The sequence below is a fragment of the Cricetulus griseus genome, chromosome 8, assembly GCF_003668045.3.
Source record: "Cricetulus griseus strain 17A/GY chromosome 8, alternate assembly CriGri-PICRH-1.0, whole genome shotgun sequence".
NCBI lineage: Eukaryota > Metazoa > Chordata > Mammalia > Rodentia > Cricetidae > Cricetulus > Cricetulus griseus.
Window position 1 is genome coordinate 88,615,214 of NC_048601.1, and position 20,645 is coordinate 88,635,858.

The 20,645-nt window shown below is 42.1% G+C and overlaps 1 protein-coding gene across 3 annotated transcripts in view; it reads right to left on the bottom strand.

Moving 5' to 3' along the window:
* Window positions 1–11,428, bottom strand: part of Tax1bp1 (Tax1 binding protein 1) — a 61,622-nt gene extending 50,194 nt beyond the window's left edge. For 2 of the 3 annotated variants that reach the window (XM_027429649.2, XM_027429647.2), the window contains exons 1-2: window positions 11,295–11,428; window positions 2,054–2,222 (exon numbers count right to left, since the gene is read on the bottom strand). In XM_027429649.2, coding sequence (XP_027285450.1) covers window positions 2,054–2,215 — 162 coding nt within the window. In that variant the 5' untranslated portion in view covers window positions 2,216–2,222; window positions 11,295–11,428. Of the gene's footprint in view, window positions 1–2,053; window positions 2,223–10,706; window positions 10,859–11,294 lie in introns of those variants that run through there. The other variant, XM_027429648.2, reaches the window with a different exon arrangement.
* Between the last annotated feature and the right edge of the window lie 9,217 nt (window positions 11,429–20,645).

Sequence of the window (20,645 nt, forward strand, 5' to 3'; positions counted from 1 at the left end):
TTGGTGCACCAACATGGTGGCTCACAACCTTCTGTAACTCAGTTCCATGGGATCTGAGACTCTCCTTCTGGCTTCAGGCAAACTTGGTTCATATACATACATACAGGCAAAATGCTCACAAACAGCAAAATGCTCACAAATAAATGTTGGGGGGGGGAGGTTCAAAGCTCAACCCTGCATTGTGCTTTATACCTGTAACTCCAGCCCTCAGAAGGCTGAGGCCAGAGGATTGTTACAAATTCAAGGCTAGCATGGGCAACATAGTGAGTTCCAGGCAATCATGAGCTGCATGGAATCACAAAACAAACAGTGCACAACTCTTACTCATTCTCCCGACAGTCTCATTTCTATGCTATTGCTTATGTCATTATTAGAAATCCTTTCCTCTCCTTCAATCACGTTTCCCTATTCTTATCTTTCTCTCCGACCTATTTTTTCAGGAAAACCCACAATCAGTATTATTACCTTAATACTGCTATCTCACACAAATACTAGATCTCATAAAATGCTTCAATGACTGTACCTCTATTTTAGAATGTGAGGTGCCTTGAGAGAACACAAAAGTAAGTTTCAAATGAAGCTACTGAGGAGTATCAAAAAAATGAAGGATTCAATAGCACATATGGAATCTCAGCACTTGAAAGGCTAAGTGAGGTAAATTGTCCTATTTTGGAGCAGCCTAAGGTATACAGAGAATTCTAGCCTAAACAGGGGTACAGAGTTAAGACTCTCTGAAAACACCAGAAGAAACCACCCTTTGGTTTTACGAAAAATGCAATTTTGTTACCTTCTGTCAGGTGGACTTTCACTTATAGAGATTTAATGTGCCAACTTTTTATTTCTTGCTATTTAATTTATACAGATGAGACAATCAAATTTCAATCAAAGTTTCAATTTGAAATCATATCTATGTTTGGCTAGCCATGAATTACTTTCACTAATCAAATGACAATGTTTGTTCTCTACTATTCTGAAGAGCCAGAAAATTGCAGAAACCTCCAGCATGGTGAATACCAAGTAGTAACCACTGAAATAATTTTCAAGTAAATATTAAGAGAATATGATTGTGTGAACCAGCCAACAAGGAATTTACTGTTCTTTCCAATAAAATGAAATATTCACCTAAAAACGGGACAATTACAGTGTGAGTAATATTTAAGTGATACATAACAAAAGAGGTAATACATGGCTATATAGCTGTACAAAATCAATCACAAATGACTAGAGACAGTACACAATTTGAGAATCTAAAAAAAAAAAAAATGGGTTTTTTTCCCCTTTAAGTGTGAAATGGGAGAAAATTTAGAATATTTCTGTAAAAGATTCTGAGTTGAGGATGCAGCTACTTGTACAGTATTTGCCCATGAAGCGCTGGGTTCAATCCCCAGGACAGACAACACAAGATTGTCACACACAGAATGATTCTAAACAGTTTTCACAAATATCTTACCCAAGTTGGATCTTTTGATCACGGAGAAGAAAACCAGTGGAACTAAGTCACCAGTGTTTGTTTAAATGACTGCACAGGGTTATAGTATTCCATGGTGATTGTTTACAAAACTGAACTTTTTTGTTTGTTTTGTTTCGGTTTTTGAGACAGGCTTTCTGTGTGTAGCCCTGGATCTCCTGGAACTCATTCTGTAGAACAAAAGTGTACCCTCAAGCTCAGAGAGATCCACCTGCCTCTGCCTCCCTAGTGCTGGGATTAAAGGTGTGTGCCGAAACTGCCCTATATAAAACTGAAACTTTAATATAGTGTTTATTAATACAAGGTTAGTATAAGCTACATCCAAATCTGTTTAAAGAGAATATACAGGTTGCAGAGATGGCTCCTCAGGCAAAGGCGCCTGCCCCAACCCCGATGACCTGAGTTCAATCCCTGAAACCTTCATGGTAGAAGGACAAAACCAACTCCGTCAAAGTTGTCCTGACTAGACACAAACCATGGCCTGTGCACCCACATATACACACATATACACACCCACACACACAAAATGTCATTTCTAGAAAGATAAATAATCTACATGGAAAGCATATTCAGAAGCTTTCTTACCTTGAATATACCAACCCAGTCTTTGGGGTGTGGATGGATATACGGAGTTAAGGTGTAATGACACTCCAAGTGTGCGTTAGGAAGGTAACTTTTAGCCACATTTTGAAAGATGACATGAGCAAAGTTGGAAGTCTGCAATGGGACTTCTTGAAAGGACGTCATTGTGACTCTAAAAAGAATAATACATACAAGTTAAACACTGTTAACTAAGAAAAAATCTTACACTTAACTTTCAAAACACATGTAACTTTTGGATAGGGATACAACTCCGTGGGTCCAGCACTTGTTCCTCATGTAAGAGGCCCTAGGTTCAAGCCCAGCACCACACACACAAAAATATAGATTTCAATTCTAATTTTAAATATTTACATGCCTTAAACATGAGAAATATTCCTTTAAAATGAAAATTGAGAAGCTATTAAAGCTAGTGTGACTCAGGAAGCCACAGTGAGTTGAAAAGCCAAAAAACAGATGTCTCAAAACAAAACTCAACTCAATGCAATGCAGCTCTCCTGGAAAGCCAAGACCTCTGCTTCTATTTTAACCAAAAGCAAAGGAACCAACAGTATTTTAATATAGACACTGCCAATATAAATATGCTGGCCTCTCGAAATAGGTATTGTGGTGGAGGGGGGAAGACAGACAGAGTGTTAAGTATCGATATTTTGGCAGCTAGAGAGATGGCTTAATGGTTAAGAGCACTGGTTGCTCTTCCAGAGGATAAAGACTCAATTCCTAGTATCCAGATGGCAGTTTACAACTGTTTGTAACTCCAGTTCCAGGGGAACCAGCACACTAACACTGACATACATGCAGGCAAAACACCAATACACATAAAATAAAAATAAATACCAGTATTTCATTAAGTAATATTGAATTAACTCTTCCTTTCAATATAGAACACCTGAACACCATGTTCCCCTCATAACTGAGGCCTTCCCATCCCCCTTCTCTCCCCGTTTCTAGAGTTTGGATTACCACAAAGTAAAGCTATGCTAACATTCTGCTTGTATCCTCACCCAGCACTGTGATACCCTGAACCATCATTTCTCAACCCTGCTTTCATATTAGAACTACTAAAGAGTCTATAAAAGAAAACAATTACAATGATTGTGTACATGTGCACACACATACACACATTCCCCTGCCCTAGTCGATCTAAATACCCTTAATCCTGTATGCAGCCAAATAGGAAACCAGTTATTTAACCCTGTAAACTTCTCAGCTGGATCCTTAAAATAATCCCACTTGCCAGAAGTGGTGGCACACGCCTTTAATCCCTACACTTGGTAGACAGAGTCAGGTGGATCTCTGTGAGTTTGAGGCCAGCCTGGTCTACAGAGTTCGAGGACAGTCAGGGCTACATAGAGAAACCCTGTCTCAAAAAAAAAAAAAAAAAAAAAAAAACCTATTTTTTCCTCTACCTGTATTGGTGTTATCCTTTCCTTTTGGATTTAATGATATTATCTTAAAAAAAAAAAAAAGAAAACCTACCTTAACTTCTAGTATTCATTTACTTTATCCACATACATATTTATTAAAAATAAGTAGGCACTAGACACACGGGGGATGACCTAGGCCCTGCCCCAAATGATATGACAAACTTTGATCTCTCATAGAAGGGCCTCACCCTTTCTATGGAACAAAAATAGGATGGGATGGGGGTTGGTGGGGGGCAGGGGAGAATGGGAGGGAGAGGGAATTGGGATTGATATATAAAGTAAGATTGTTTCTAATTTAAATTTTAAAAAGGGAAAAAATAAGTAGGCACTAACTGAAAACATACATAAAAGTGATACCAACACAGACTGAGCAGGTTATATTTAGGAGGGAGAGGGAGAGGGAGAGGAAGAGGGAGAGGGAGAGAGGGAGAGAGAGAGAGAGAGAGAGAGAGAGAGAGAGAGAGAGAAAGTGTGTGTGTGTGTGTGTGTGTGTGTGTGTGTGTGTTGTGTGTGTGTAACAGCAATTAATGAGTAAAGTCATGAGTTTGAAAGAGAACAAGGAGGATGTTCTAACTGAGGAGGGGTTTGGAGAAAGAAAATGAGAAGAGGAAATGATTTAATTGTCTTACAATCTCAAAAAATAAAGCAATAAATAAATAATGGGCATTAAAAAATAAAAGATTCCAGGGGTAAAGGAGCCTATCCTACAAAGCCTTGCAACCTGAGTTCAGTCCCTAAAATCCATAGAAGTTGCAAGGAGAGAAAAACCTCCTAAAAGTTGTCCTCTGACCTCCACATGTGGCTGGTGGAGCTTGCACCTCATCCCCACACATACAATAAAAATGTCTTATGTTTTTAAAGTATAGCATGCATGAAATATGTAGTGTTGAAAAATCTATCATAGATCCAGTAAATGCTCACTGACTTAATTAACAAACACTACTACTACAGATGGACCACAAAAACTGCAAGACTCAAAAGGTTCTGTTCTGTTTTGTTTGTGTTTAAGACTGGGTACATGCTATGTAGCCCTGGCTTGTCTTAAAGTCACAGCAACCTCAGCCTCTCTTGTGCTGAAATACAGGCATGTACCACCGGCCCAGCTTCAAATGGTTTTCTAATCTGATTCACTTTTGAGAAAAGGAAAAACAATGAGGAACTTACTCAAAGAAAACCTACAGAGTACATCACAGACTCAAAACAATCATTAATTGTATTGATACAGCCACATGAAATTAAGATTGGCTATAGCACTTCTAAGTCATTACAAGGGTATCTAACAAGGAGGGAAACGGGGGGGGGGGGACTGCTAACTAATCTAATTATTTCACAGCTCAATGAAGTTTCTACTTAAAAAGCATAGCAGTACCTGCTTAGGACTGAACTAGACTCCCTGAATTCGGGTGACAGTGGGTGGACTGGGCAGTATTTGAGGTCACTTGCAGTGGGACCAGGATCCATCCCTAGTACATGAACTGTGGAGAGATACCTTGCTTAGCCCAGTCACAAGTGGGAGGGCTTTCTCAATGTGGTAATGGGATAAACTTCCTTGGCTCCCCATGGGAGATCATACCCTCTCTGAGGAGCAGACAGGAGGTGGGGGTAGGGAAAGGCAAGGGGAGTGGGATGAGGGGAGGGAGAATTGGGATTGATATGTAAAATTTAAATTTACATTAAAAAAAGAAAGCACAGCAGTAGATGCTAGTCACTTGTGGAATTATTAAAAAATGTTATCAACTAGGCATAATGCTACAGGCCAACACTTTAAAAGCTGAGGGAAGATTGTATCAAATTTGAGACCAGCCACGGTTTCATAATGAGATTGGGAAGAAAATAAAAAGCCATGGTCCAGCTAGGTACCATGATGCAACACTGTAATCCTAGGTATAAGGCTGCTGAAGCAGGAGTATAGTTCAGCCTGGGCTACACACAAAGAGACCCAATCTCAATAGAAAATAGGGGTGAGAAACCAAAAGACATGCTTGCTGCTGTTGCATGTCTTCTCCACCAATAATGGCAGGCACCACTGAATGGATGAGCTCTCCCATGGAAACACTGTACCATCCAAGGAGATGCAAACTACACTGGATGAATGCCACTTGAAAAAACTGACTAGTTTTGAAGGAACCGGCTTCCCTTTTGGCAGCCATAACAGCCGAACATGTGCTTGCCATATACCTGCCTTGGTCACTTAGAGGTCAGATGCCTGTCTTGTGACAAGGAACCAATCAGAAGTTAGCTGGTGGCGCTATGCTTTACGACCCTGGGTGTGCTTTACGGACAAGCGCACAGCAATGACGTAGAGAGCATAGCAACCACCCTGGGAGGGCCTATGAGCCATAACAACCAGTTGACCAATCAACACAGGGCAAGCCCTCCAAGCCTGGAGGCACACCAATCATGAGCCTGTGCGTACCCCTAGACACTCCCCTTACGCTGCCCTATAAGATCTTTGGGGAGACCTTAGGAGCCGTCTTTTTCTAGCCGTCTGCCATGGCGGGTGGGTGAAAGACCCGAGCTAACATGGGGTTAGTTCGTTAAATTACAATAAAGCCTCGTGCAGTTTGCAGCAAGCTCTCGAATCCGCCTGGTGATTGGGGTGACCGCGAACCTGGCCTGAGACCCCGGATACTTGAGTTTTCGGGGGTCTAACAGTTTGGTTTTTGGTTTTGGGTTTTTTGTTTTGTTTTGTTTTTCAAAACAGGGTTTCTCTGTGTAGCTTTGGAGCCTTTTCTGGCACTCGCTCTGGAGAACAGGCTGGCCTCGAACTCAGAGATACGCCTGCCTCTGCCCCCTAAGTGTTGGAATTAAAGGCGTGTGCCACCAATGCCCGGCCTAGAACTGACTAGTTTTATAAAAGAAGTCTACCAGAAGCCAGAGGATGAGGCACACACTTTGAAACACCATCTAAACTGGATACCACATCTCTGAACTTAAGTTGTGATTAAGTTCAATTTACTCTCCACCAAGCTATATCGAATATCTTAAATAGTTTAATTTTGGGGGCATATGCCTAAGTTTATAACTCAATGTAGTATTTAAATTTCTGCAAATATTTATAAATGTTATTGTTTTAAATGACCATGTTGATACAAAATTCATTTTAATAATCCCTCTCTCAAACTAGTTTTAAAAAAAAAAAGGGGGGGCGGGGACTGGAGAGATGGCTTGGTGGGTAAATACTTGCTTTTGCAAGCATCAGTACCTGAGTTCATATCCCCAGGCACATACTTGTAAACCCCAGAGCTTCTGGAAGAAAGACAAGCAGATCCTAGAGGCTCACTAGCCAGCCAGTTTAGCTGAATCAGCAAACTCCAGGTTCAATGAGAGACTATCTTCAGAACCACAGAGGAAAAACTTATCATCAACCTCTGGCTTCCACACAAACACAGGCAAAGACCTGGGAATGTAGTGAGTTGGCAAAGTATTTGCCTAGCCTACATGAAGCCCTGGGTTTTTTCCTCAGGAGCACAGAAGTATGAAATCAATGCTATTAAAACTATGGCAATATTTTACAAAAGCCATTCTATTATTATTTTGGTTTGTTTTTTACTTTTATTAAAATAAGCTTCTAATTTAAAAAAAAATTAAGCATGGATAAACACAACCTGAATCATTATTTTAAATTAGAAAAAAAATTCTAACTCCCACACAGTAACTGTGTTCCACTCTTCCCACAGATAAAAAATACATTGAAATGACAAGAAAGCTACTAGAAACACTGGAATTCAGCAAGGATGCCAAAGTCATGAAAGCCCAGTGGAGAAGCAATGTACAAAGTCACTGCATCACCATGTGGTAATGCCTGACAAGTATAGTTTCACTACCACCCAGAGCAAAGGACAGGCCAAGCTTAGTTGGACTCTACTTCCTTGTCTCTAAAGCACACCTAAGAAACAAGTACACTAAGCGAAAGAAGGTAATAAAGGTAAATAAAGGTAAATAAAAAACTCCCAGTCACTAACTAATTGAAGGGTCTGACATATATGTCTAGAAACCAATGCCTGAAATGCTACAGTGAACTTTTCCTACCACAGTCCCAAAGTTCTAATACCAACACAACTCCTTTATGTGTGTCAGGCTGTAAACTACACTCTATGACACTCTAAACCAGCCGGTCACAACTCCTTTGGATGTCAACTGACACTTTCACAGGGGTCACCTAGGACCATGAGAAAACATTTTCAGATATTACAGATATTTACAATTCATAACAGTGCCAAGATATCAGTTATGAAGTAGCAGCAAAAATAATTTTATGGTTTGGGCCACAACATGAGGAACTGTATTAAAGGGTTGCAGCATTATGGAGGTTGAGAATCATTACTCTATGCCATCTTTGCACTAAAACCCAATCTTATTATTTCTAGAATTCACTAATATCTAGAGGTAAATAAGAGACAGTAGGCATTCAGCTAAGCAAATAGCTAAAAGCATTTCATTATCATCTTTACTGTTCTTGGGCTTTTTTACAAGCCCCAAACAGAGCAGCCTTTTGTGGTAGTATTTCCTCCAGTGGCTCCATATGAAGTTAAACTTTGAAATTTTTTTTGTTTATTTTTCGAGACAGAGTTTCTCTATGTAGCTTTGGAGCCTATCCTGGCACTCTCTGTAGACCAGGATGGCTTTGAACTCTCAGAAATCTACCTGCCTCTGCCTCCAGAGTGCTGGGATTAAAGGTATGCATCACCAACTCCCGGCTTAAACCTGTTTTTTGTTTGTTTTTGTTTTTCAAGACAGGGTTTCTCTGTGGCTTTGGAGGCTATCCTGGAACTGACTCTTGTAGACCAGCCTGGCTTTGAACTCACAGAGATCTGTCTGCCTCTGCCTCCGGATTACTGGGATTAAAGGTGTGTACCACCACCGTCCTGCTAAACTTGGATTTTTAAAGTTTAGATAGTTCACCTACCCTATCAATTAAGCTTCCAAAAGAGCTGTGTGATACAATTAAAGTCTTTTTAAAAAATTATCAGTTAGCTACTAATTAAGAGTGAAAAGGCTTGATTTCTAGCATTTGATTTAAATGCTCCAGGAGTGGGGGATAATAAAATAACAGAAAAAAAATTCCAACTTCACTTCTCCTAGTCCTTTTATTAGTCAGAAATTTCAAGAATAAAGTCAATAAAAGCAAACTGGCAATAAAAAGCCCCGTGTCTGTGTGTCTTCAACAGAAAACACTGCATGAACACTTTGTACCCTTGCAAAGTACCATAATTAAGATAATGGTTGACAGCCAATGTTTTTAAAAATCTTCAGTTACAAAAATAGGACCTATTTCCAGCACTTGGGAAATAGAGGCAGGCAGATCTGAGTTTTAGGAGGCCTGGCCTACATAGTTAACTTCCAGACAGCCAAGGCTACATACATAGCAAGACCCTGTCTCAAAAATAACATACATACATACATACATACATACATACATACATACATACATCTTCATGGGGATAAAAATAGCCTGGTAGTTCCCTTACTCATTCTTCAGCTCCTTTGCCTAGTTTGTAGAATACCATACTCTCAGAAAGATGTTATCAGTCAACTTTCTAGGAGGCTGAAACAAAGACCTTGTTAATTTGCATTGCTGAAGACATCTTTATCTCCAGTGCTTTCACAGCTGAGTATTCCTACATTCTGCCCAGCTGCCACCCAGTTGTACTTGTTTTCTCTGTTGAGAAAGGCTCTATGTACTATAGTCCAGGCTGGCCTCAAGCATATGACACCCCGCCCACACACATACACATACACATACACACATACACACATACACACACACACACACACACACACACACACACACTCACACACACATCCAACTAAGCCTCCCAAGCGCTAGAATCCCAGGTGATAAAACATCAGGCCTGATTTAACTTTTCATAAATTCGTTTCTAAAATACTATGCTCTTGGCCCACAGGTATATAGAACAGGAAATTTGTAATTTTGAAGGCTCATTGAAAAGTGTAAACTTTAGAGTCATAAGTACATAAAGCCCAAATTTTAGATACTAACAGACATTCCAAAAGAAAACAATCTAATAAACCTTACAGGTGAGGCTGGGCTTGATGGCAAACACCTTCAATACCAACACTCAGAAGGCCAGTAGAGGCAGGCTGATCTGAGTTCAAGGCCAGCCTGGTCTACATGAAGAGTTCCTGGACAGCGAGGACTACACAGTGAGACCTTGGCAATATATAAGTCAAAATAAACTTTACAGATAATTCCTTACCTGTATAGTGCAAATGTATATAAATAAAAATGTATAGATAGGATCAAGCATAAAAACTTAGCATCCTAGGGGCTGGAGAGATGGCTCAGTAAAGAGCACTTTTTGCTCTTGCAGAGGACCCTGGTTCGGTGCCCAGCACCTACATGGTAGTTCACAACCATCCATCACTCTAGTCCAGGGGGATCTGACACCCTCTTCTGACTTGTGGCCACCAGGCATACACATGATGCACATATACAGATGCAGGCAAAACACTCATAAAATAAGCCTAAATAATTATTTTTAAACAGCACTCTTTAAAAATTGCAACTAATAATGCAAGGATGTTATTTTGTCCTAGAAAATGCATTCACTGGTTAAATTTCACATACATGGCTACAATCGTAAAAGCAAACAGTATGCAACTAATGTAACAATTTGAAAACGACTTTGTTTGAAATTTAACAGAGGATGGGCAGGGTGGGGGTAGTAGTTAACAAGTCATTTCCAGCATAGTCAAATATATTCTTGTAGAAATCATATAACTTATAAGTCCAAGGTGGTGCTGTTTGCCTGTAACCCTAACATTCGGGAAGGACACAGAGATCAGAATGGAGGCCAGCGCTTGGCCTCAGCCTCGTCTCCACACCTGGAGAGCACCTTAAAGCTCCTAAGCCCACAACCAGCCCACTTTAACAAATGTTATTCAAATAATCTTTTTCAAATGTTCTTGGGTTGAACCCTAAAAGATTAATTAGTATCTGTTCCTGTACTGATCACGAAATTTCACCGCTGGCGGGAAGCAGCGATGAAAACTTTTCCACCTAAGTTTCTAACACACTACTAACTTGCAGCTCTAGAGCCGGAAATGTATCGCAGTCAAATGCCACCGCGTTTTCCAACAAAACTCTTGAGGAACAAACTGTCCTTCGTATTTCTCAGTAGAGAAATACAGGCGTCCACGCCAGCTAAGTCCTAACAGCACAGACCTGCCCGGCACCACCTTCGTACCTGTCCAAACACAGGGCAGCGTCGCCCAGGGGTCGGGAGAGGGAGGCGGAGCCGTGAAAGCAGTCCAGACAGCCTAAGAGCGAAGTCACCCTGCCCAAGATTTCGTAAAGCCTTATCTGTGGGGAGGGCGGCTTTCCAAACCCCAAGACTTAATTAATCTCTTCGCCCAGGTGAAGCCAGAGATCAGGCCAAAACGCGTAAACACAGAACGAGGCGGAGCAGGGCGTCCCCGCCTCTTCCTCCAGAAGCCACTCAAACCAAAACAGTGCGTCCAGGCTCCGGCTGGGTCCTCCCCGGCTCGCCGCGGCCTGGCGTCGGCCACCCTGGGCGCTCCCCACCGGCCTCCTGCCCGGCAGACCCCGGTTCGCCGCGGCCTAGCTCGCCCGCCTCCGCCGCGCCTCCCCGTCTCCTGGCCACTCGGGCCCACGCACACGTCACAATCGCGGCCCGGGGAAACCTGTCCTTGGGAAGGAGCGCTCCGTCACCACGGAGACGGTACCAACACGCGCCAGGCCCAGGTTCCAGGGCCGAGACGGGGCGCGAGCGCCGGGCCCCCCGCCAGGCACGCGGCCCAGACGCAGGCCTCACCCGTCAGGGCCTCCGCCCGCCGCGCTCCGCCGCGCTCCGGAGCCCCGGAGCTCCGCCACCACGGACCGGCAACTCCGCCTCTGAGCCCCAAGCCGGCGTCGCGTCACTTCCGCCCTAGGAACGCCCGTTTCCGCCACCGTCTCTGCGCATGCTCCGTGACGACACGCCCTATTCGCCCGCTGCGGGGGGGGCGGAGGGGAGTTCTTGGTGGATTTCCTCCTGACAGCTTGCTTGTCTTCTGGGGCTTTCGCTCAGTGATGTAGTAGTTACCCCAAAACACAGGCCGCTTAAGACAAGTTAATTAACTTGCCGGCGAGGTGGGAAGGATCGCCCAGAGGCGACCTGGGTCTTAAATATCAGTTTGTGTCAATACATCTGTTTAAATGTCTAGAGAACCCCCAAGAACTATTGGAGAGACCAGGGGCTCAACCATCACGTTCCTGTGTTGCCATAAAACTGATGACACTTACAGCATCACCAGCGAAGAAGAGGTAACAGATTAAACATTACAGCAACAACACATAAAATCTGCCTTCATGTTCATTTTCCACATAATTCAAGTCCACTTGGCCTCCATGAGAAAGGGCCTTAATATTTGCTGACTCATTTGTTTCTTATGTATTGAAATCACTGACGGCAGGAATTTTACAGGGGCCTCTCCATGCTTGTCCTCCAAAAGGAAACAATCTGTTGAGACATAGGCAGTTGAAGCAAAAGTTATTTAGCAAAAGTATTCCAAAGGGAGAGAGCAGTACTTTGGGTTCAGCATTGTGGGTTTTAAAGAAGTATTTATGAATGCTGTGGGTACTGTATTCATGAGGTAAGGTAAATAATATTCCCACACAGGAACATTATGAATCCGGATAGAATACACTTGCTTATGTGGGGTTCCAATTGAAACTGAACATTTAACAGAGAAAGGTAATCTATGTAGGTCAAAGTAAATTTAGAAATTTAAATTTAAATTATTTTCGCTTCCACATCATGATTAACCAAGTCTTCTATTTCTTCCTATGCTGCTCTAGCAAAACCCACAAAGGAAATGGGTTAAAACCACAATGTTAATAATAGTATGAAACTGAGGTCTTTTGAGGCTTCCCACCCTGCATTTTAGTGCAACCATGGGAAAATGCCCTGGAGTAATTAGTACTTGTGTGTGTGTGTGTGTGTGTGTGAGAGAGAGAGAGAGAGAGAGAGAGAGAGAGAGAGAGAGAGAGAGGGAGGGAGGGAGGGAGGGAGGGAGGGAGGGAGGGAGGGAGAGAGAGAGGGAGAGCCCATTTGCAGCATCGAGACATTCATCCACAACTGGGCATTCTGTTGATCAGGAGACAGCTACCAAAATACAGGGACAGGGTTTTGTTTCTGTTTTTGTTACTTCATATGGAACCCCTTTTCAGATTACTCAAGGTCCCACGATTGATCTCATGATTGGCTGTGAGTTAAGACATTCTACTGCCCCAAGATAAAGACATTCTGTTATTTCTAAACTTATACTCTATGAGGAAAACTGGAAACAGGGATTTACGACATCAAGTTGTACAAGCAGGAACAGGCTATCTTTCAGGACCCCCTCTCCCAGTCCCACTATCATCTACCTAAACACCCTCACTCTTATGCTGTTTATTGTACTTGATCCTAGAATTTCAAGAGAAGTTTGTTGCATTAGTCTTAACTGCCTCATTTTACAATTGAAAAACATTGTGTAATCAGCTTCTGCTAAAATTCACTCCCAGGAAGGAGAAGTAAGCAATGACTACCCCTCCTTACAAGGTCCCAAAAGCAAATGGACAAACAGGCATGATTCCTCCAAAGTTCACTCTGAGCAAACTTTGAGTTTATTTTTGAGTCTAGGTGGCGGATTACCTGTGGATTTTGGGTGCTCCTCCCCCAAAGGCTGCACCTGGAAGTCTTTGCTCAGCTGGCATAATGGCTTTCCCCTAGTGGCACAGACAGAGCATCCAGCTTCCCCTAGTCTGCCTCATCCTAGATACTCTAGCCCAGTGTTCTCAGCCTGTGGGTTGTGACCCCTCTGGGGGTCACATATCAGATACCCTGCATATCTGATGTTTACATTATGGTTCATAACAGTAGCAAAATTACAATTATGAAGTAGCAAAAAAATAATTTAATGGTTGGGGTGGTCACCACAACATTAGGAACTGTATTAAAAAGTCACGGCATTAGGAACGTTGAGAACCACTGCTACTAGCTGCTTGTGCAGTCAAGGCAGAGCTGCATATAACAGGTGGTAAGAATCGACTGGATACCCAGGTGAAGGTCTTCCAACCCCTCCCTGAGGGGATGTAGTCAACAAACCCAGCTAAGACAATTCTTTTGCAAAGGAGCACGGCTAAACTCCCCAAGATGGCAGTTGCTTGGTCCAGAAGATGGCCATGCACAAAGTAACCAGTATCATTAGTGCCTGCAACGCATTATCAGTGGCTGAATAACTGGTCAGATATTAGCAGACTTAAAGGTTATTGAAGATGAACTCTGCCCTCATAATTAGCAGTTTGTAAAACCAGGAATCAAAAATGCAGGCCTTTGATTACAGTTTAAAAGAATGGGATCTGGAGGGGTGTAGCTCAGTTAGTAGAGTGATTGTCTAGAATGTTCTGCATAAACAGGGGCATGGTAGTGAATGCCTGTAATCCCAGAACTCTAGAGGGAGAAGGCAGAAGGATCAGAATGTTAAGGTCATGCTCAGCTACATACATAGTGAGTTCAAGGCTAGCCTGACCTACATGTGATTTGAGCCATATCTCACGTTGAGTAGAGACATGGTATTCAAAACTGTGTAAAGATTATAAGACTCTTGTCTTGTCCAAGCTTGCTTCTAAAGAACCATTGTCCCCTCCCTTAAAAGTTAATCAAAATGGGCTTGGCAGTCACCTGGACAGAATACCTTGAAGGAAAGCTCAGCAGGTAAGAGCACTTGTCACTCTTGCAGAAGACCAGAGTTCTGTTCCCAGCACCCACATCTGGCATCTCATCTGACTGTACTTGCCTAAATCCTCTGAGGCTTGGTCTTGGAAACCTGACTAGGGTGACTCAGCAATGACGAAATGACAGACACTGAAGGAACCATAGAGACATACAGAAAAGCTGCACTGGGTGTGCTATGCTGGCTCTGATGGAGGGTGCCTGCTATGCAATCTGTAAACTCAAGGATTTTATGATGCAGGGAGTAGTTTCAGCCTGAGATGCACAGCAGCTCACTTTGGAAATTTTTTATTTATTAATTTTTAAGATTCATTTATTTTTATGTGTATGGATGATTTCTGAGGCTGGTGTTCAGGGAGGCCACAAGAGAGCGTTGGTTCCCAGAAACTGGCATTACAGACAGTTGTGAGCCACCATGTAGGTGCTAGGAATCCAGCCCAGTCCTAATTCACTTTCTTTAAAAAAAAAAACAAGGGAGAGAGAGAGAATGAGAATTGTTGAAGGGCCTAAAATTAGTAATTGATTGCCATTCCAGTCATCAATATAGTACCTCTCAGTTCTAAATTCACATTTTTGCACTCAGGCACTTATAAATAATTCTCTTTCACCAGCAGGCAGTGTTAAAATGTCTAGAACAGGAAAGTGCTGGAGAAGCTTCAGAGTAAAGTATTCTACTTCCTGGTTCCTGTACACTCCCTAAACAGACTCTTGCAGCATATGTGGCTTTTCCAATGTCCACATCTTACACCTACTCAGCTTTCCTAAAGTCCCTTTGCCTACAAGTCAGGGACTCCAGGTGCTGATGTGCTCAGTCCCCACCCGCAACCCCAGCAGCTGTCTCCTTCCTACCAGCCCCTAACTTCATACTTTCACCTCTAAAGAGTTTTGGTATGGAAAGCCCCCAGTGAAAGGCTCCTCCTTGAACAACTTACCAAGACTCTAGCATCAGAGTTCTCGGAAGTTCTCCATGACAGATTTCTGGAAAGTCCTTGAGTTCCCTCAGAGAACTCTATTTAACTCCTTTGGTGCCACCTGAAGTGTAAAACTTAGGCCTGAGAGTTGCTCCTTTTTTTGGGCATCTCTGCCCTGCTGGTAGTAATTTGCTCTTTGTATCTTTCTTTGAGTTCCCTTTATTCCTATTAGCCTGAGCTTGATACAGTTAAATTTTCAATTAAACTTTCCTCTGTTCAAATCACTGCTTATTGTCTCTCTGCTGCCAGGACTCTGACTGATAGAACACTTTTTTTTAGCTTCCACTAGCTAGCTCAGTGAGTTAATTTAGCTATGACCAGCCAGAATCGCTGCCCTGCAGTCCTTTGCTGTACTGCAATTTTGTAGTGTTATTTGATGTTAATTATGATGCATAGGTGTAAGAATTTCATTGACAATATAGTTTAAATTGTAGAATTCAGGGAATGATGATTTATTACCAGTTAGCATTGGGTTTAATAGATGATAAGACACCATATTTATAAACATGTTGCCACAAGGACAAAGGAAATATGAAATAATTACTCAGTACTCTATACTAACCATGTTTAGAACATGACATTGTTTTTTAGTAAATTGTGAAAATTTAAAGTTGTTTAGCATGGTATGTCAGGTCCCAAGACAAGCTGTGAATTAATAAATTTTCCTTTCTAAAAATTGATTAATTTGGTTATTTGTGTTGTGCTAAAGATCAAACCCAGGGGTTCACATATGCTAAAGAAGTGCAGACTACTGAGTCACAGCCCCAGCTCTTTGTTTTGTTTTGTTTGGGTTTTGGTTTTTCAGAAGAGTTTCTCTATATAGCCCTGGCTGTGCTAGAACTCACTCTGTAGGCCAAACTGGTCTCGAACTCCCTAATATCCACCAGCCTCTGCCTCCCGAGTGCCACTGCCCCGATGCTCTTTTTTTTTTTTTTTTTTTTTTTTTTTATTCTTACTGTTTCATGTGGGGACAGGTCTTCTCACTAAGTTACTCAGGCAGGTTTTGAACTCAAGACCTTGCTTCAGCCTCTTTGAGTAGACAGAGTTAAAGGTGTGAACTATCAAGCCTGGTTAATTTCATGTTTCTTAGACAGGATCTCACTAAGTAGTCCAGGATGCCTTTAAACTGCTATATAGTTCAGTTAACCCTGAATTTATGATTCTCCTGCCTCTGCCTCCAAAGTGCTGGGGTTATAAGCATGCACCACTGGGCCCAGATTATTTTCAGCCAGGATCTCTGCAAATTTCCCAGGCTGGTCTTGAATACACTCTGTAGCCCAGGAAGTCCTTAACTTTGCAATCCTCTGGCCTCAGCCTCCTGAGGAGCTGGGATTACTGGTAAGAGCCACAAGGCCTGGCAGAATTTGTAGTGCTGGAAAATTGAATTTCTATAAGGTTGCAGAACTACTAGAAAGTTGTTCTGAGGCTGAGCTGTTTCCCCAGCCTGAAGTTTCCTTTCTTGTACCCTTCCCTATCTATACCACCCCTTCCCTTCTGATTGATTTCCTTCCTAGACTCAACAATAGGTATCAGGTAGTCTTATCCAGGGAAAAGGTGGAATGGACTCTCTGTGCCTATGGGAAATTAAGTGCAAGTGATTGCTGTCAAAGGCCAGCAGGAAACACTGAAGCTGCAACATCCATGGGAGGGATGGATAGGTGGGGACCACATGCGTTGTCACTGCAGGGGAGCCCCTCCATATCTCCCTCCCACAGGCACCCCATTCATTTTCTTCCTGTCCCAATCCAGTTTCTTTAAAGACCAATAAAGATAGGTCTGAGGGTGCAAGCTGCAACTCTAGCTGCTTAGAGGATCACAAAGTTCAGAGTGACTTCAAGGCTAGCCTGGGCAACTGAGTAAAACCTTTCTCAAAATAAAATGTAAAAAGAGGGCTAGGGACATAGCTCCGTATCATAACAGATTCCTAGCTGGTATGAGACCCTAAATGCAATATCCTATACCAGAAAAAAGAAATTGATATCTGTGTGGCATGATACTTGATAAATTAACCTGCTACCCATCCAGTATTTTCTCTTTATGTAGCTAGCCATTTTCCCAACCCTCCCACGCCTTACCCTTCTAAAGCAGTATGGTCGCTGCCTTAGGAATGGAAGAGGGAAGGAAACATCTTTGGCTTTAGTTTCCAAAATCTCAAACCCCCAAATGGGGAGAAAATTTAAGCTACATAGAATATGGTTTGAGAGGAAGCCAGGAACAAATGTGTTTTAAGTAGAGAAGTGGTGGCCTAACGGTCCTGAGTCTCCCCTGCTCCATTTTGGTAGTGAATGACAGTCCAAATTTTTTGAAAAACCTGGAATTGGGTTCTTCAAAATAGAAATTGAATTGTTGAAGTATGTGAAAATGTATGTTTATTTGTTTTTACTTATACTTTATTTTTCTGAGACAGAATCTCACTCCCAGGTTCTTCTTGAATCTGTGATCCTCCTATCTTACTTCCTGAGTACAGAGATCACACATGCTAACACTTCTGATACACAAATGTACCCAGATAAAACGTGTGTTTATTTAGAGAGTTGATCAAGGCCTATAAATTTTTACTGGTACATGCTCATTAACTTTTCCCTAACACATACTTTTTCATTTTTATTTATTTATTTTTATTTTATTTTATTTTATTTTATTTTTTGGTTTTTCTAGACAGGGTTTCTCTGTATTGTTTTGGAGTCTGTCCTGGAACTTGCTCTGTAGATCAGGCTGGCCTGGAACTCACAGAGATCTGCCTGTCTCTGCCTCCTGAGTGCTGGGACTAAAGGCATGCACCACCACCACCCAGCTTACTTTTTTATTTTTAATTCTTCATCTGTTCAGTGTGTTCAGTTTCTACCAGTAAATCCAAAAGTCCCATAAGTCATCACTAATTCTCATGTTTCCAAACCCATTTTCAGTTCTCAAAAACTATCCCATAAAACTTTCAATGATTAATAATATACTTTTTCTTTTCTTTGTTTCCTTTTAAAAAACTTTTAATGATTTATTTTTTTTATTTTATGTGCAATGGTGTTTTACATACAACTATATCTGTATAAGGGTGTTGGATCCCCTGGAACTGGAGCTACAGACAATTGTGAGCTGCCATGTGGGTGCTGGGAATTGAATCCGGGCACTCTGGAAGAACAGCTGGTACTCTTAACCAATGAACCACCTCTCCAGTCCCCTCCCTTTTTTGAGACTCTCTCTCTCTCTTTCTCTCTCTGTAGCCCCCTGTTCTGCAGCTCCCTATGTAGATCAAGCTGGCCTCAAAATCGTAGAGGTTCTCCTGCCTTTATCTTTCAAGTGTTGGGATTCAAGGCGTGTGCCACCATGCCTGGCTACATTTTCCTACCTGTCCTCTATCGCACAACTGCATTATGGTCTCTCATCCCTCACTTTATAGCTTCTTTCATCTATATTCAATTCTATACCAATTGGGGTCCTAGATGGAAGCAGGGCACACTCAGGAAGTCACAGATGAAGTTCAGTGACAACAAATTAACAAATCTGCTAAATTTCTCTAACAACACAGAACTGGCAGCAGGTGAAGACTAAAAGGTATCATGGCGATTAATTTATGATTCACATGTGACAGATGCCGTGACCACAATGCTGACTAAACTGACGCTGATACTACTGATTGGCTAAATTCCACCTGCAGCCAGAAGTCAACTGATTACTTCCTTCCTAGTCAGCTTCTTGGGGCAGAAAGCAAGGAAGTCAGAAGAGCTGGGGAATAAGGGAGAGTGGAAAATGACCAGTCTATCACCTCAGTAATGGCAACATTAGAGACCCAGTTTCCCTAGCTAAGAACTGGAAAGTCCAGTCAATCACCAAAATAGCACATGTTGCTCTCTGATGTTCCTCACGTTCACACCATCTTGCCACAGCTGTGTTGCCCAAGCAGGCCTGAAAGTCTCCATCCTCCTGCCTTAGCCTTCTAAGTAGCTAGAAGCAATTACCAGCCTGCACCACCAGGCAAAGCAGGCCTACTCATCATAATGAACACACACATTTCTCTTCTTCCTTCCTTCCTTCCTTCCTTCCTTCCTTCCTTCCTTCCTTCCTTCCTTCCTTCCTTTTTCTTTCTTTCTTTCTTTTTTCTGAGACAAGGTTTCTCTGTGTAGCTTTGGAACCTATCCTGGCACTTGCTCTGTAGACCAGGCTGGCCTCGAACTCACAGAGATCCATCTGCCGTTGCCTCCCGAGTGCTGGGATCAAAGGCATGAGCCACAGGCTTAAAATTATCTTTTTAAAATTTGTGAAGAAAATGGCTAAATTGTAGTATGCCCTCATTTTGCATCATGAAAAGAAAAAAGTTAGCAACTATGTTACGAAGTAACTAAACAAAATTCGAGAACAGCAGGTATTAGAAAGGCCGCCTACAAAGATCATAAGCGCTACGTGGATTACTATCCAAACTCTGGGGACTTGGATAATTTAAATTTTTACTTAACTCTTAGAACTTCAGTTCCTTCACAGCAAATGAAAATGTTAACATTAGTGTCTATCGCAAAGACTTATTATTCATATTAAACAAGTTGATACATCTAAGTATATTTTAAAATGGCATCTGGTACACAACTATTTTTAGTAAATGTTAACTACTACCATCATTATTTCTTTGGGACAAAATTTATATATTTTATTACTTGCATATCTATTCATATCTATCTGTCTACACACACACACACTTCTGCTGAGTACAGATGCATACACATATTAGAGATAGAGGCAGGAAGACTGCGAGTTGAAGCCAGCCTGAGCTACATAATGAGACCCTGTCTCAAAAGAAGAAAAGCCAATAAATGCATACTGTGTGTGTGTGTGTTCATATCTGCAGGTACATATATATACACATGTATGCACATGAGTATAGATACCAAAGGTCAACCCTGTGTGTCATTCTTCAAGAGCTATCCATGATGTTTACTGAGACAGGGTATCTTGCTAGGTCCTGGGAATCAGTCTTTAAGCTTTGCTGGATGGCCACTGTGTCCCAGGGATCGGCCTGTCTCTGTCTCCTTGGCACTGAGATTACAAGCCACCACCTGTTTTTAAAATTATTTTTATTTCATGTGTATTTGTGGTTTTGCCTCTGTGTGTGTGTGTGTGTGTGTGTGTGTGTGTGTGTATGTGTGTGTGTGTGTGTGTGTGTGTCTGTATGACGGTGTTGGATACCCTGGAAATGGAGTTACAGACAGTTGTGAGCTGCCATGTGGGTGCTGGGAATTGAATTAGGTCCTCTGGAAAAGCAGCTAGTGCTCTTAGCCATTGAGCCATCTCCCTAATCCCCACCTTGTCTGTATTTAGAAGAGAGCTGGAGATCAGACTCAGATCCTTAAGGTTGGGGTGGCAAGCACTTTACCAATAGAACTGTCTCCCAGTCATCTTTATATACTTAGCATGTTGGCAGCTAATACTGGGTCTCCAGAGAGACAGCAGC